The sequence below is a fragment of the Tupaia chinensis genome, unplaced genomic scaffold, assembly GCF_000334495.1.
Source record: "Tupaia chinensis unplaced genomic scaffold, TupChi_1.0 Scaffold144899_1, whole genome shotgun sequence".
Lineage (NCBI taxonomy): Eukaryota > Metazoa > Chordata > Mammalia > Scandentia > Tupaiidae > Tupaia > Tupaia belangeri.
Window position 1 is genome coordinate 2934637 of NW_006204759.1, and position 12132 is coordinate 2946768.

The 12132-nt window shown below is 49.3% G+C and overlaps 1 protein-coding gene, 1 long non-coding RNA gene and 1 pseudogene across 6 annotated transcripts in view; all 3 read left to right on the plus strand.

Moving 5' to 3' along the window:
* The window catches only part of RAP1GAP2 (RAP1 GTPase activating protein 2), a 262143-nt gene that overhangs the window by 31806 nt on the left and 218205 nt on the right, over positions 1-12132 (plus strand). For 3 of the 5 annotated variants that reach the window (XM_006167571.3, XM_027767925.1, XM_006167572.3), the window contains exon 2: positions 231-266. In XM_006167571.3, coding sequence (XP_006167633.1) covers positions 244-266 — 23 coding nt within the window. In that variant the 5' untranslated portion in view covers positions 231-243. Of the gene's footprint in view, positions 1-230; positions 267-7274; positions 7459-12132 lie in introns of those variants that run through there. The other 2 variants (XM_027767924.1, XM_006167575.3) reach the window with 2 other exon arrangements.
* Positions 865-2691, plus strand: LOC114005908 (uncharacterized). The gene is made up of 2 exons (XR_003547702.1): positions 865-2177; positions 2334-2691. It is a non-coding gene; the product is annotated as an uncharacterized LOC114005908 (long non-coding RNA).
* Positions 2742-3101, plus strand: LOC102485323 (NADH dehydrogenase [ubiquinone] 1 alpha subcomplex subunit 5 pseudogene; annotated as a pseudogene).

Below are 12132 nucleotides of genomic sequence, written 5' to 3' on the forward strand. Positions count from 1 at the left end.
TGAACATCAGTTTTGCCATTTCCAAAATGGGGAGAATAATAGCTTACAGCGTTATGTGTGGCTCCAGACTCCCAGAACTCACAGCGCTCTCCTCCTGGGTATGGTAGCAGCTGTCCCTTGCAGAGCCCTGCCACTCTGGTAGTCTGGACCAGTCTGGGGCCCCTCCCTGCAGGTGGTGGTGGGAGCCTCAGTCCCTGCACAGGCTAAAGCCTTTGTTTTCCTCTTGGCAGGATCGACAAGACCATGCTGGCGAGCCTGAAGGTCAAGTAAGTAGACACTTCCTGTTCTGTAGAGTCAGAGATGATGGCAGACTGGAGATCCTCTGGGGCCCTTGTGCCCCTGCGTGTGGGGAACACCAGTGGGACTGTTGCATTTGTCAGATTTCAGTCTCTGTCTGGGGGGCTTCCGGACTGGAGGCTGGAGTGGGCTCTCGATTCCTGGGTGTCTGGAGAGAGAGACAGAGCGGGAACAGAAGCAACAGCGACCAGATGGTGGGAATCTGTGGAGCAGGCGTGACTTTCAGGCCACAAATTTAGGAGTGTGAGAAAGATAATTGCATTGTCTATCGCTTTAGTTTTTATGTGAAACACCAATCCTATCAGCCCGTCTTTCTGACATCCCCCATGGAGTTCTAGGATCTCACAGAACATGCATGGGCATGGCTCGTGCATGAGAAATTCCTCCAATGAGTTGCCCTCCAGCAGCAGCTCCTCTGGGTTGTCACTGCCTCCTCTCAGCTGAAGGTCTTCCTATCTGGTCTCCCTCTGTAGTGTCATTCAGTTGCCAGCACTGACTGGATACAGGTCCCCAGGCAAAGTACAGCCAGTCTTGAAGGTTAGCACAGCAGGGGGGTCGAAATAAGAAGCTTCCAAAGTTGGTTGGTTTGGCTCAGAAAGGTGAAGGTAGACAGTTAGTGGGATTGGGATGGAGGACATGCTCTTCCTGTCCTTTAGGACTTTCTAGTCCCTGTAGGGTTGATGCTAGGGGTGCCATATGGCAGTCCCATCAGCAGCTCAGCATTCAGGGCAAGTCACTCTTGGGCAAGACACTGAACTTCTCTGGGCTTCAGTTTCCATATCTTTTGTCCAACAGGCACAATGTCTGACCTTCCTAGAGTTTCCCAGAGCCTATTTGCATATTGAGAGATGCTAGGTGTGAAGCAGTTATGAGGGGTGTGGACTGGAAGAAACGTTCATTTGGTGCTGTCTTAGGACACCTAGTTAAATTTTACTGGCCTGTTTTTTGTTTTATTTTAGAATGATTGATGTAATTGAATTAATTATTATTATTTTTAATTTGCACATGCACTCATCAAAGAGAGAAAGAGAGGGAACGCCAGAAAGCAAGATGCCAGGTCCAGGACTTGAACTGCAGTCAGCCGTGTGGGAGTCCAGTGATTTAGCCACAATGCCACCAGCTGACTTGGGCCTGTTTGTTTTAACCTGAAAGGGAACTAGTTACAGGTAGAATGAAGGGCCGGAAGCATGTGCCAGTGTTGTGATTGGGACTGCGGTGAACTTCTGGGCAGCTGGGGAACAGTTACTGAGGGGGTGGTGCTGAGATGGTGGTTTGGGCCAGGACTTTTCTAGTTGTGTTGGTTATGTTTCTTTTGATTTTAAGAATTTAGTGAAGTCTGGTTAAGCAAGAGGTGGGATTTATGGAAAAGATTGCAGGGTTCCTCAGGGGCCACAAAGGGAGGAAATGGAGCTAGGGCTTAGGAGAAGTTGAACCAAGAACTGGAAACCTGTATTTATCAAAATCCCAGCTAGCTTCTATGTAGAGACTTGTAAATTGATCCCCAAATTCATATGAAAATTCAAGGATAATCTTGAAAAAGAAGAATAAAGTTGGAGGACTATACTTCGCAATTTCAAAACTTACTACAAAGCTATAGTCAGTGTGGTATTGGCATAAAGACAGACACATAGATCTATGGAATAGAATTCAAACATAAAGTCTCACATTTATAGTCAAATGATTTTCAGTGAGGGTGCTGAGACAATTAAATAAAAAAAAAAGCATTTTTTTCAGCAAATGATGCAGGAAGAACTTGATATCCACAAGCAAAAGAATGAAATCAGATCCTTCTCTCATACCATATACAACAATTAACTCAAAATGGATGAAAGACCTAAATGTAAGAGCTAAAACTACAAAGCTTTTAGAAGAAAACATAGGTGTAAATGTTTGTTACCTTGGATAAGGCAATAGTTTCTCAGAAATGACACCAAAAGTGCAAGTAACAACAATTAAAAAAAAGATAAATTCAACTTCATAATCAAAAACTTTCACACTACAAAGAACATCACTATCGGGAAAATGGAAATACATAGGTGTAAATGTTTGTTACCTTGGATAAGGCAATAGTTTCTCAGAAATGACACCAAAAGTGCAAGTAACAACAATTAAAAAAAAAGATAAATTCAACTTCATAATCAAAAACTTTCACACTACAAAGAACATCACTATCGGGAAAATGGAAATACAGGGGGTGGATGGTGGCACAGTGGTAGAACCTAGTGCGTTGTGTGGCCAACCCATAGGGGGAAGCTACTGTTTATGTCTGGATGATGGGCAAGTGGGTATTTGTAACCTGCACTAACTGAAGCTGGGGGCTCTTTTTGTCTCTTTCTCTGTCTCTCTCACTCATGAAATAAATAAATAAATAAACTTAAAAAAAAAAAAAAAAAAGAAAAAGCAACCCAAAGAATGGGAGAAAATAGAAGGCTGTGCAGTGTCCGCTTGTCTCTGGCTGTTTGCTGAAGAAGACTACAGATCCTGTGGGGTTGGCTGTGTCCGACAGTCCACAGGAGCACCAGAGAATATTGTATGCAAAGATTCTTGATGTTCGTCAGCAAATGCCAAAAAATGCAGCATATAGAAAATATACAGAACAGGTAACAAATGACAGGCTGGGTGTGGTGAAAGTGGAATCAGATGTTAAAAAATCAGAAGACCAACTTCAGGGTGGTCAAATAGAAGAGGGGATTCTTCAGGCAGAAAATGAACTAAGTCTGGCGAGAAAAAGGATGAAATAGAAACCATGGGAGCTGTTAGTGGAAGAACCTCCTGCTGACCAATGGAAATGGTCGATGATATAATCATTACGTGACTTTGATGGAAACTGATGTCACTAAATGTCCTGTCAATAGTAAATATGTTTCCATATTCTTGACATCTTACAGCCAAGAAAATTTAGATAGAACATATTTAGGAAATTTGTTAAGATATTTTATTATGGAAATAGGATCTTGAGACTAAGTTTCTAATTCTTAAAGTATTCAGTCTAATTATTTCAGAGATAATATTTATTTATTTATTTTGAAGAGGTTTTTGCTATAGGGCGCATGGGCTCACCAGAAAGACAGACAGAGACAGAGAGACAGAAAGTGAGAATCACCCCCCCCCCGGGGGATGGCCACGCCGCAATCCCTTCTCCTCTATTCTCCTCTCGGGATCTTGGGCATGCACGCACACGTGCCCAGCGTGAGTTTAAGCCACCAAGTCCAGGATTTGAACTACGGTCAACTACATGGGAGTCCAGTGACATAGCCATTACACCAACTGCTGGTCCCCAGAGATAATATTTCCTTAAACAGGGAGGTTGTGAGATTTCAAAGTTAATTAGAAAAATTCTTTTTGATATTTATTGTAGATGCCATAATTAAAATGCGAACTATCTTAAAAAAAAGAATGGGAGAAAATATTGTAAGTCATTTGATAAGGGACTTGTATCTAGAATATATAAAGAACATTTACAACTCATTAAAACAAAGATATAATTAAAATATAATTAAATAATTAACTGCCCTGCTGGGTGGTTAAGGCAGCTAGATCCCACATGACCAACTGTGTAGTTTAAATCCCAGCCCTGCTGGCTTGAACGATATGCCAGGTGTATGCTTGTGACAAGTGTGTCCAAAAATCCTGATGGGATGGAGAAATGGAGGAGAAGAGATTGTGGCATGACCCAACAGGCATGACCATGCCCTATTGGGGGGTGCATTCTCTCCCTCTCTCTGTCTCTCTCTCTCTTTCTAGCAAGTCCATGTACCCTCTAGTGAATAAAATAAAAACGGGCAAAGGAGCTGAATATACATGCCTCCAAAGGAGATATATAAATGGATAATAAGCATATAAAAAGATCCTCAACATCATTAGCCATCAGGGAAATGCAAATCAGATCACAATGAGATACCATTTCACAAAGCACGTGGCTAGGTGTAATAAAGAGGACAGATAATAACCAGTGTTAGTGAGAATGTGAAGGAATTGGAAACTCATCCGTCGCTGGTGGGGATGTGAAATGGTGCAATTGTTTTGGAAGATAGTCTGGCAGATCCTTCAAAAAGTTAAAACATGTGATCAGCAGTTCTACTCCTAGGTATGAAGGGGACTTGTATCGATAGAGTATGTGTGTGTACCTGTAGGGAGAGAGGAGAGTGAGAGGAGCATCCTCCACCAGTCCAATCACGCTGCATTCTCCTTCCTCTGTCCTTCAGCCCATCTGAGTTTGGGCGCACGCACACGTGCCCAGTATGTTTCAGACCAAGCAGACTAGGAATTTGAACTGTAGTTGCCATGTGGAATCTGGCTTCTCTTGAGTGGCACATTATTGTTACATCATGTAGCAGACCCGAATCCTACGATAGTCCCAGCTCTTGGTCCCTAGAGATGGCATCTCTGGATGGGGAGAAAGACTAATGGGACCTGGGTGGGATGGCATCCTCTGATTACTTCTCCAGGAGGAGAGAGAGGGAGACATTTCCGCCATCCTGTGGTTTGGTCAGAAGACACCGCACAGTCACCCTACTCTAAGTTTTGGATTTAACCAGCGAAGAATTAAAAATCCTAATAGGAAATAAGGTGGCCACACTGGGCAGGAACAGATATGTGTCTCAGTGTAGCTTTCCTTGGCTTCTGGAGTCCCTAGTGGCAGCCTCTGGAGACACTCACTACTCACGCAGGACAGGGGAGCAGGGAAGCTGTTTCTGTTCCCAGTGCATGTGCTTACGAGAGAGAGAGAGAGAGAGAGAGAGAGAAAGCCCCCCAGTGAGGCATGGTCATGCTACAATTCTTTTCCTCCAGCTCTCTATCCTGTTAGGATTTTGGGGCACACACACACGCCTGTCATGTTTTTCAAGTCTCTGGGGCCAGGACTCAAACCAGTCAGCTATGTGGGATCTTCCCAATGCACAGTGCTTAACCATTGTGCTATGGGGACAGCCCTGCCCCAGCCTTTCTTTCTTTCTTTTTTTTTGGGGGGGTGGGGAGAGGTTTTTGCTATAGGGCATGTGCGCTCGCCAGACAGACAGAGAGAGATAGAGAGATAGAAAGCGAGAAATCGCCCCCCAGGGAGGATAGCCACGCCATAGTCCCTTCTCCTCCATTCTCCTCTCGGGATCTTGGGCACGCATGCACACGTGCCCGGCGTGAGTTTAAGCCACCGGGTCCAGGACTCGAACCACAGTCGACTACGTGGGAGTCCAGCGACATAGCCATTACGCTAACTGCTTGTCCTGCCCCAGCCTTTCTATACTCAGGGCTTTCATTCCCATTCTGTGAAGATTACAGGCCAACTCTAGTTGATTATCTTTGCAGTCACCTGCCTCTCCTGGCCATTTTGTGTGTCAGTAAGCCACATTCTCATCTCTGGGGGAGGGTAGAGTCAGGGCCCTGGCATCCGAGTACCACGGGTCCATCTCCAGCTTCCTCCCAGAAAGCCCATTTCTCTGCAGTTCACCTCTTCTTTCTGATTTAGTACTTTTTTCATGCATTGCTTGAGGCACAATCAGCAGTTCATTTCTCCACCTTTGGCCACCAGGTCTTTGTTTACCCTGGATTACAAGGATCCTTGAGGCACCACCAAGATGTTCCAGAATGCTCTGGGGCTGACTCATTGTTGTCAACTCCTCTCCTACACACCTAGGACATCTGCTGAACATTTGCTGGGGTTGTCAAGGACAGAAGGAGCTTGTTTTTTGGGGGTAGAAGGCTGAATCAGTTCAACTAATGTTTACGGGGTACCCACATGCCAAGCTCAGTGCTAGGCCAGGGGTTGGTGGGGGCAAAGATGAAAAAGATCTGTCTCTACTCTTGACAGCTTCAGCCCCACGGACGGACAGACACACACACAGACAGACAATTGCTATGGAATCTGACAAGTGTTAAGATGCCATCGGAGAGGAGGGAGGAGGACTTCCTGGAGACCCGGCAATGCCTGAGCTGTCTCCAAGGGTGTGTAAGGTCAGCAGAAGACAGGTGCTGGGGCAGCAGCCCCCCACAAAGACAGCGAGGCATGAAGCAGTGTGGGTGGGAGGGTCTGGGAGCACTTACTACCAGGCAGAAGGGGTGGGAGTGCGGGGGCAGGCTGGGCCACGTCTAGGAGCTGAGGCGGGCTGTGTGGTGGGCTGGGCTGGATCTAAGGGCTCTGGTCCAGGAGTGATGTGGGTGGATTAGAGTGAAGACCCCTCTGGTTGCTGTCCAGGTACTGACAGGAGTGGCTGGAGGGGAGGCGGGGAGACCCGAGTGGTGGCAGTGGAACTGGAGACAGAGGAGGGATTGGAGAGCCTGAAGCTGGTTTGAAATTGGGGGCTGGGTGGGGAGAGTTAAGGTGATGATTCTCAGGTTTCCAGGGGTGAGCCCTGGGTGGGTGCTGGTCCCATTTGTGGAGATGGGGCTCTTGGGAGTTTGAGCAGTGTGTGTGTGTGTTCGTGTGTGTGTGTGCATGCACGCGTATACGTGTGTGTGGCAAGGCTCTAAATATAGTCCCTGGATATGAAATTTCCACCCTCCCCCTGACTTATTGCTCCTACCCCACAAAAGGGGACAGGAGAGAGGGGCTGCATCAGGGGCTGAGAGAGCCGGTCTGTGGCTGGCAGGGAGGCTGCTGGGCAGTGCCCTCCCCAGGTTCTGCAGGTGTAGCTGGTGGTGGCTGGGGCTGTTCCCCCAACCCCCAGTACCTGGAGTGCCTTTGACAGGTGCACCTCAGGTGAGCGTGGGGGACTTGCTTTCCAGGCGGGGCCCAGGGGAGTTGTGGTTATTGCTGTCTCAGGTGTCAGACCCTGGTTCATTCACTTTGTGATGAGCCTGAGGCTGAGAACAGTGTTGGCGCGTGTGAGTGTGTGTCGGCGTGTGCGTGCTCGCTAATGAAGGTGGACATGAGCTCTGAGGGCCCATGTGGGGGCCTGTGTGGTGCCTTTTTTGGCTTTAGCAAGTTCCTATGGTAACCACGAACATGTGTTTTGGGATCTGGAGTCTTGGGGCGTGCGTGGCTGCAGGGAGAAGCGAGACAGGCGAGTGCTTAGCTAACAATTGGGCTGTGGCCCGGTGTCCTTGCCAGGCACTGGGGACGCACCTGGAGGTACTGTTTGCTAGGTGGCAAGGTCTGCAAGCTCCAGGGACCTGCGTACTCCAGGCCCCATCCCAGCTGGTGTCTGCCATGCCCAGGAAGCCTTGGTGAGTCCCTGTCCTGATTTCGTGGTGGACAGACAGTTTCCCAGGACTTGGCCAGGTCTTGGGGGGGAGGGGGTGTCTGCCGATGGGCAGGCAGAGAGGGGGGTGGGGCGGTGGACAGGAGGGGCTCTGTTCATTTCTGGAGATTTGTGAGGGTGTTTTCCATGCAGCTGTGGAGTGGAGTGGTGCTTGTTGATCCATGGGACAGGCTAACTGTGAGTTTGGGGACGAGGACAGGGATACAGGAGAAGAGAATGCAGATGGGACAGTCAGGAAGCAACAATCCCTGGGGGCCTTCCTCTCCACATCCAGCCCTCTGCACCCTGTGGACCCTGTCTCTGGCTTTGCACTCGGGCTTCCTCCCAGGTCCCTGCTGGCCTGGCCTGATGGAAAGGCTCACAGCCCTGTGGGAGAGGAGGCTGGTGGACGCTGCCCAGCTTACCAGGACTGGACTTGCCCGGGGCTGGGGCAGAATCACTCCCACTGGGCTCTGAGGAAGCTCTAGAAGAGCGTTTGGCTCCTGGCTTGAGCCTCCCTGTGTTGCTTGTCCACATGCTGTGGGCCCCTGGGTGTGTCAGGGTGCTCCCTCCTCAGTCCCATTGGAGGCTCAGGTGGACAGGGGCCCAGGCTCCAGCAGAGGTGGCGTTGGTATCTGGGAGTGGGCCAGTGCTGTCTTCTCTTCCTGTTGGCTCTTCTGGGCCCGTAACAGGGAGTGGGGGACAGGAGGGGATGTGGATGGGCCTCTGGCTTGTGCTGTGAAGGGCTGTTCCCCACCTCTGACAGCCCTGGGTGAGGCTCTGCTGGGACAGGTACCATGAGGCAGGAGTGCTGGGGCTGGCAGGGGGTTGTGGTCTTGGTGAAGGGCAAGAGGAGGGAGGAAGTGGATGCTCTGTGCCTTTTCTAGGCCAGCTAGGCTGCCCCTCCTTGGACGGCAGAGTCGAGAGCCTGATCCCTGACAGCCTTTCCTGGGAGAGGGAAAGGAAGAATTCAGGAGCGACCCCTCTGTCCCCAGATCTCTGGAGTCCTTGAATCTTAGGACTTAAAACTAAGGGAAAAAAAGGACCAGCAGTTAGTGTAATGGCTATGTTGCTGAACTCCCATGTAGTCGACCGCGGTTCGAGTCCCAGACCCTGTGGCTTAAACTCACACTGGGCACATGTGTGTGCATGCCCAAGGTCCCGAGAGGAGAATGGAGGAGAAGGGATTGCAGCGTGGCCATCTCCCCTGGGGGGTGACTTCTCGCTTTCTGTCTCTCTTTCTGGTGAGTGCATGCGCCCTATAGCAAAAGCCTCTCCAAAAAAAAGAAAAAGTAAAAGAAAAAAAGAATCAGGCACTATGTGAATCTCCTATGTCCCTAAAACTAATCTCCTAGACTGAGCTTGGTTACTTCTGGTGACAGGGAGCTCATTACCTGGTAAGGTTGCCTATTCTATTGCCATATAGCTCTGCTTATTCAGAGCTGATCATTATTTGTATCTGAAATCTTTAACTGCCATTGCTTAATCTAACCTTATCCCTTTGCTCCCATCCCCCACTCATAAACAAGGCAAATCCCTTTCTCCTGAGAGCCCTGCAGACACTGGACAGATATTGGAAGGCAGCTTTTTTTTTAAAATTAATTTTAAAAATTAAATAGAAGGCATGAGAGCTTGCCAGAGAGAGACAGAGAGACAGAGAGAGATAGAGAGGAGAAATCACCCCCAATGGGACATTATCATGCTGCAATCCATTCTCCATTTCTCCTTCCTTTTGGGATTCTGGGTATGCACACACACATGCCCAGCATGTTCCTCAAGCTGCCAGGTCTGAGACCTGAACAGAATGGTCAGCCATGCGGGATCTGGATGCTTTAACCACTAGGCCATGGAGCCGGCCCCGGAAAGCATTTCTTGCACCTTGAGTCTTCTCTTTTGTTTCCCTGGCTGCTCACCGAGGGGCTCAGGTTTTCCAGGCAGCCTGCAGGGCCCATGGCATGAGGATGTGCAGCTGGACAAAATGGTCTCAGCCTCCTTATTCACAGGTCAATAAACGGAGGCTTGGGCAGGGATGGTCCAGCTCTTGGCCTCTGTGATGTGCTGCCCCCTCCTTCTCTGCTTCTCCATCGACTCCTCCATTTTTGCCGCTTTGTGACTTCAGACCTCATCTCTGCTTTCTGAAGGTCGACCCCGATGCCTGCAAGGATCCAGCTAGGCCCTTATGACCACAGGGAGGGACTGGGGCACCCGGGCCTTGGGAGCACATGTCTGGTTTAGAAAGACCTGGAGGCCTGCTTAGCCCCGCCTGTGCACACTGCAGGAACTTCACTTACGAGAGCAGCTGGGAATCTGGTTTCAGGCAAAATTTTGACGACTAACTGATCTGTAGGCCAGATGCAGCCCATGGGGTGACCGGTGTGCCACCTCTGCTCTGAGTGCATCCCCCTTAGGTCCTGGCTGTCGTCTCTCCCTCACCCTTCCTCCCCTCCTGTTACCTCTCCTTCCCACTAAGGTGTCTTTCATCCCCTCCTCACTGCCTGGCTGGTCATTTCCGGCTCTGCTCCCAGACTTGGCTCACTCTCAATTAACCTTTTCTCTCTTTCAAATTCGTTTTTTTTTTTTTTTTTTCCTGTCACTGAGTTGAGAAGCCTCTGAGTCATGGGTGGGGGGAGGTTGGTCCTTCTGCCTCCGGATCAGGCCCATTATCTCCTGCCTAGACGGTGACAGAGCCTCTCTAATTAACCTCCTTCCTCCTCCGGTCTCTGCCTGCCCTGACTAATACATCACCCCTAACTCAGGCTCTGGCGCGGCCCTCCCTGCTCCCCATGACCTTCCTAGGGCCGACTGCACCACCTGCGTCCCAGGTGTCTGGTGTGGGGGCTGCTGTGTTTACACCCGGTGACTTCTCTTTACTGCATTGGCATCCATTCTCTTGGGATTCACAGCAAATGATGTGATCCCGCCTCCCCTCCACTGAGGCTGTGGTTCCCAAACTTTCCTCACTGTAGTATCCCTTGGGGGATTTTATTTTATTTTAGTTTTTAGTTTTTGCCGTAATGTGCATGTGCTTACCAGAGACCAAGGTGGGGGAGTAAGAAAACACCCTCCAGGGGCAATGGCCAGGCTGCAGTCCTTTAGCATCTTGAGATTTTGGGGCACACATGCCCATGCACCCAGTGTATTTTCCTTTTAGAGGTTTTTACCATAGGGAGTATATGCTCGCCGGAGAGAGAGAGAGAGAGAGAGAGTAAGAGGGAAAGTGAGAAATCACCCCCCAGGGTGATAGACATGCCTCAATCCCTTCTCCTCCATACGGGATGTGGGATCTTGGGCAAATGCTCCCAGTGTGATTTTCTTTCTATCTATGTCTATCTATCTAGCTATCATCATATCTATCTGTCTATCTATCATCTATCTATCTATCTATCTATCTATCTATCTATCTATCTATCTATTTACATTTGACCAGAGAGGGAGAAGGAGAGGGAGAGAGAGAAAGTGAGAAAACAAGCCGTCAGGTCCGGGACTCAAACTGCAGTCGGCCATGTGGGAGTCCAGTGCCCTTGACCACCATACCACCTGCTGTTCCCGCCCCAGTGTGATTTTCAAGCCACTGGGTCTGGGACTTGAACTGAAGTCTGCCATGTAGGAGTCCCGTGACATAACCACTATGCCACCTGCTGGCTCCCTGTGTGTTTTGTTTTGTTTTGTTTTGATTAGGAGAACTGTTTATTATGCCTGTGGGCACAGATGAGGTAACACTCTAAATCTCCAGCATCCCCCCCCTTTGGTTTTTCAAGCCACCAAGTTCAGGACTTGAACCATGTAGTTGGCTATGTAGAATCCATGTCTTCACTTCCACACCATCTGCTGGCTTGCCCTTGCGTGATTTTAAACAATTCTGATTCCTATCATACCTGATTCCAATGAAATCAGAATGTAGGTGGGGCCCAGCACCGGGACTTCAGACATCTTCTAGGTGTTCCCAGGATATCGCAAATCTTGGGAACTGCTGCCCCGAGGGAATGAATGTCACTGGTTTAGGCCGAGCTGGATGTGAAAATGGACTCTGGGTGGGTGTGAGTCGCTCTGGGCCAGGGTTGCTGTTGACATTCTGGGTAGGATCGCTCTTGTTGCAGGGCCATCCTGTGCACTGCAGGGTGTTAGATAGCACTGCGGGCCTCTGCGCCCGAGATGCCAGCAACCCAGCCCTGGTCATGACAATGAGAAATGTCTCCAGATGCCGCCATATTTCTGCTGTCAACTCTCCCCGACTCTGGGACCAGCAGATGACATAATGGTTACGTCGCTGGACTCCCACATAGTTGACTGTGGTTCAAGTCCTGGAACTGGTGGCTTAAAACTCACACGGAGTGTGTGCATATGCTTGTCCAAAATCCTGAGAGGAGACTGGGGGAGAAGGGATTGTGGCCTTGCCATCCTCCTGGGGGATGATTTCTCGCTTTCTGTCTCTCTGTCTCTCTCTGTCTCTGTGTGCGCACATGTCCTATAGCAAAAATCTCTCTCTAAAAAGAAATTAAGGGGCTCTCTTTCCCACTATACACGATGGCAGGCTATAAAGCTGCAAAGCAGGATACTAAGGAGAAGAAACCTGAAGCCAAGAAGGCTGATGCCAGTGGTAAGGTTAAAAAGGGTGATCCCAAGGCTAAAAAGCCCAAGAAGGGGAAGCCCCATTGCAGCC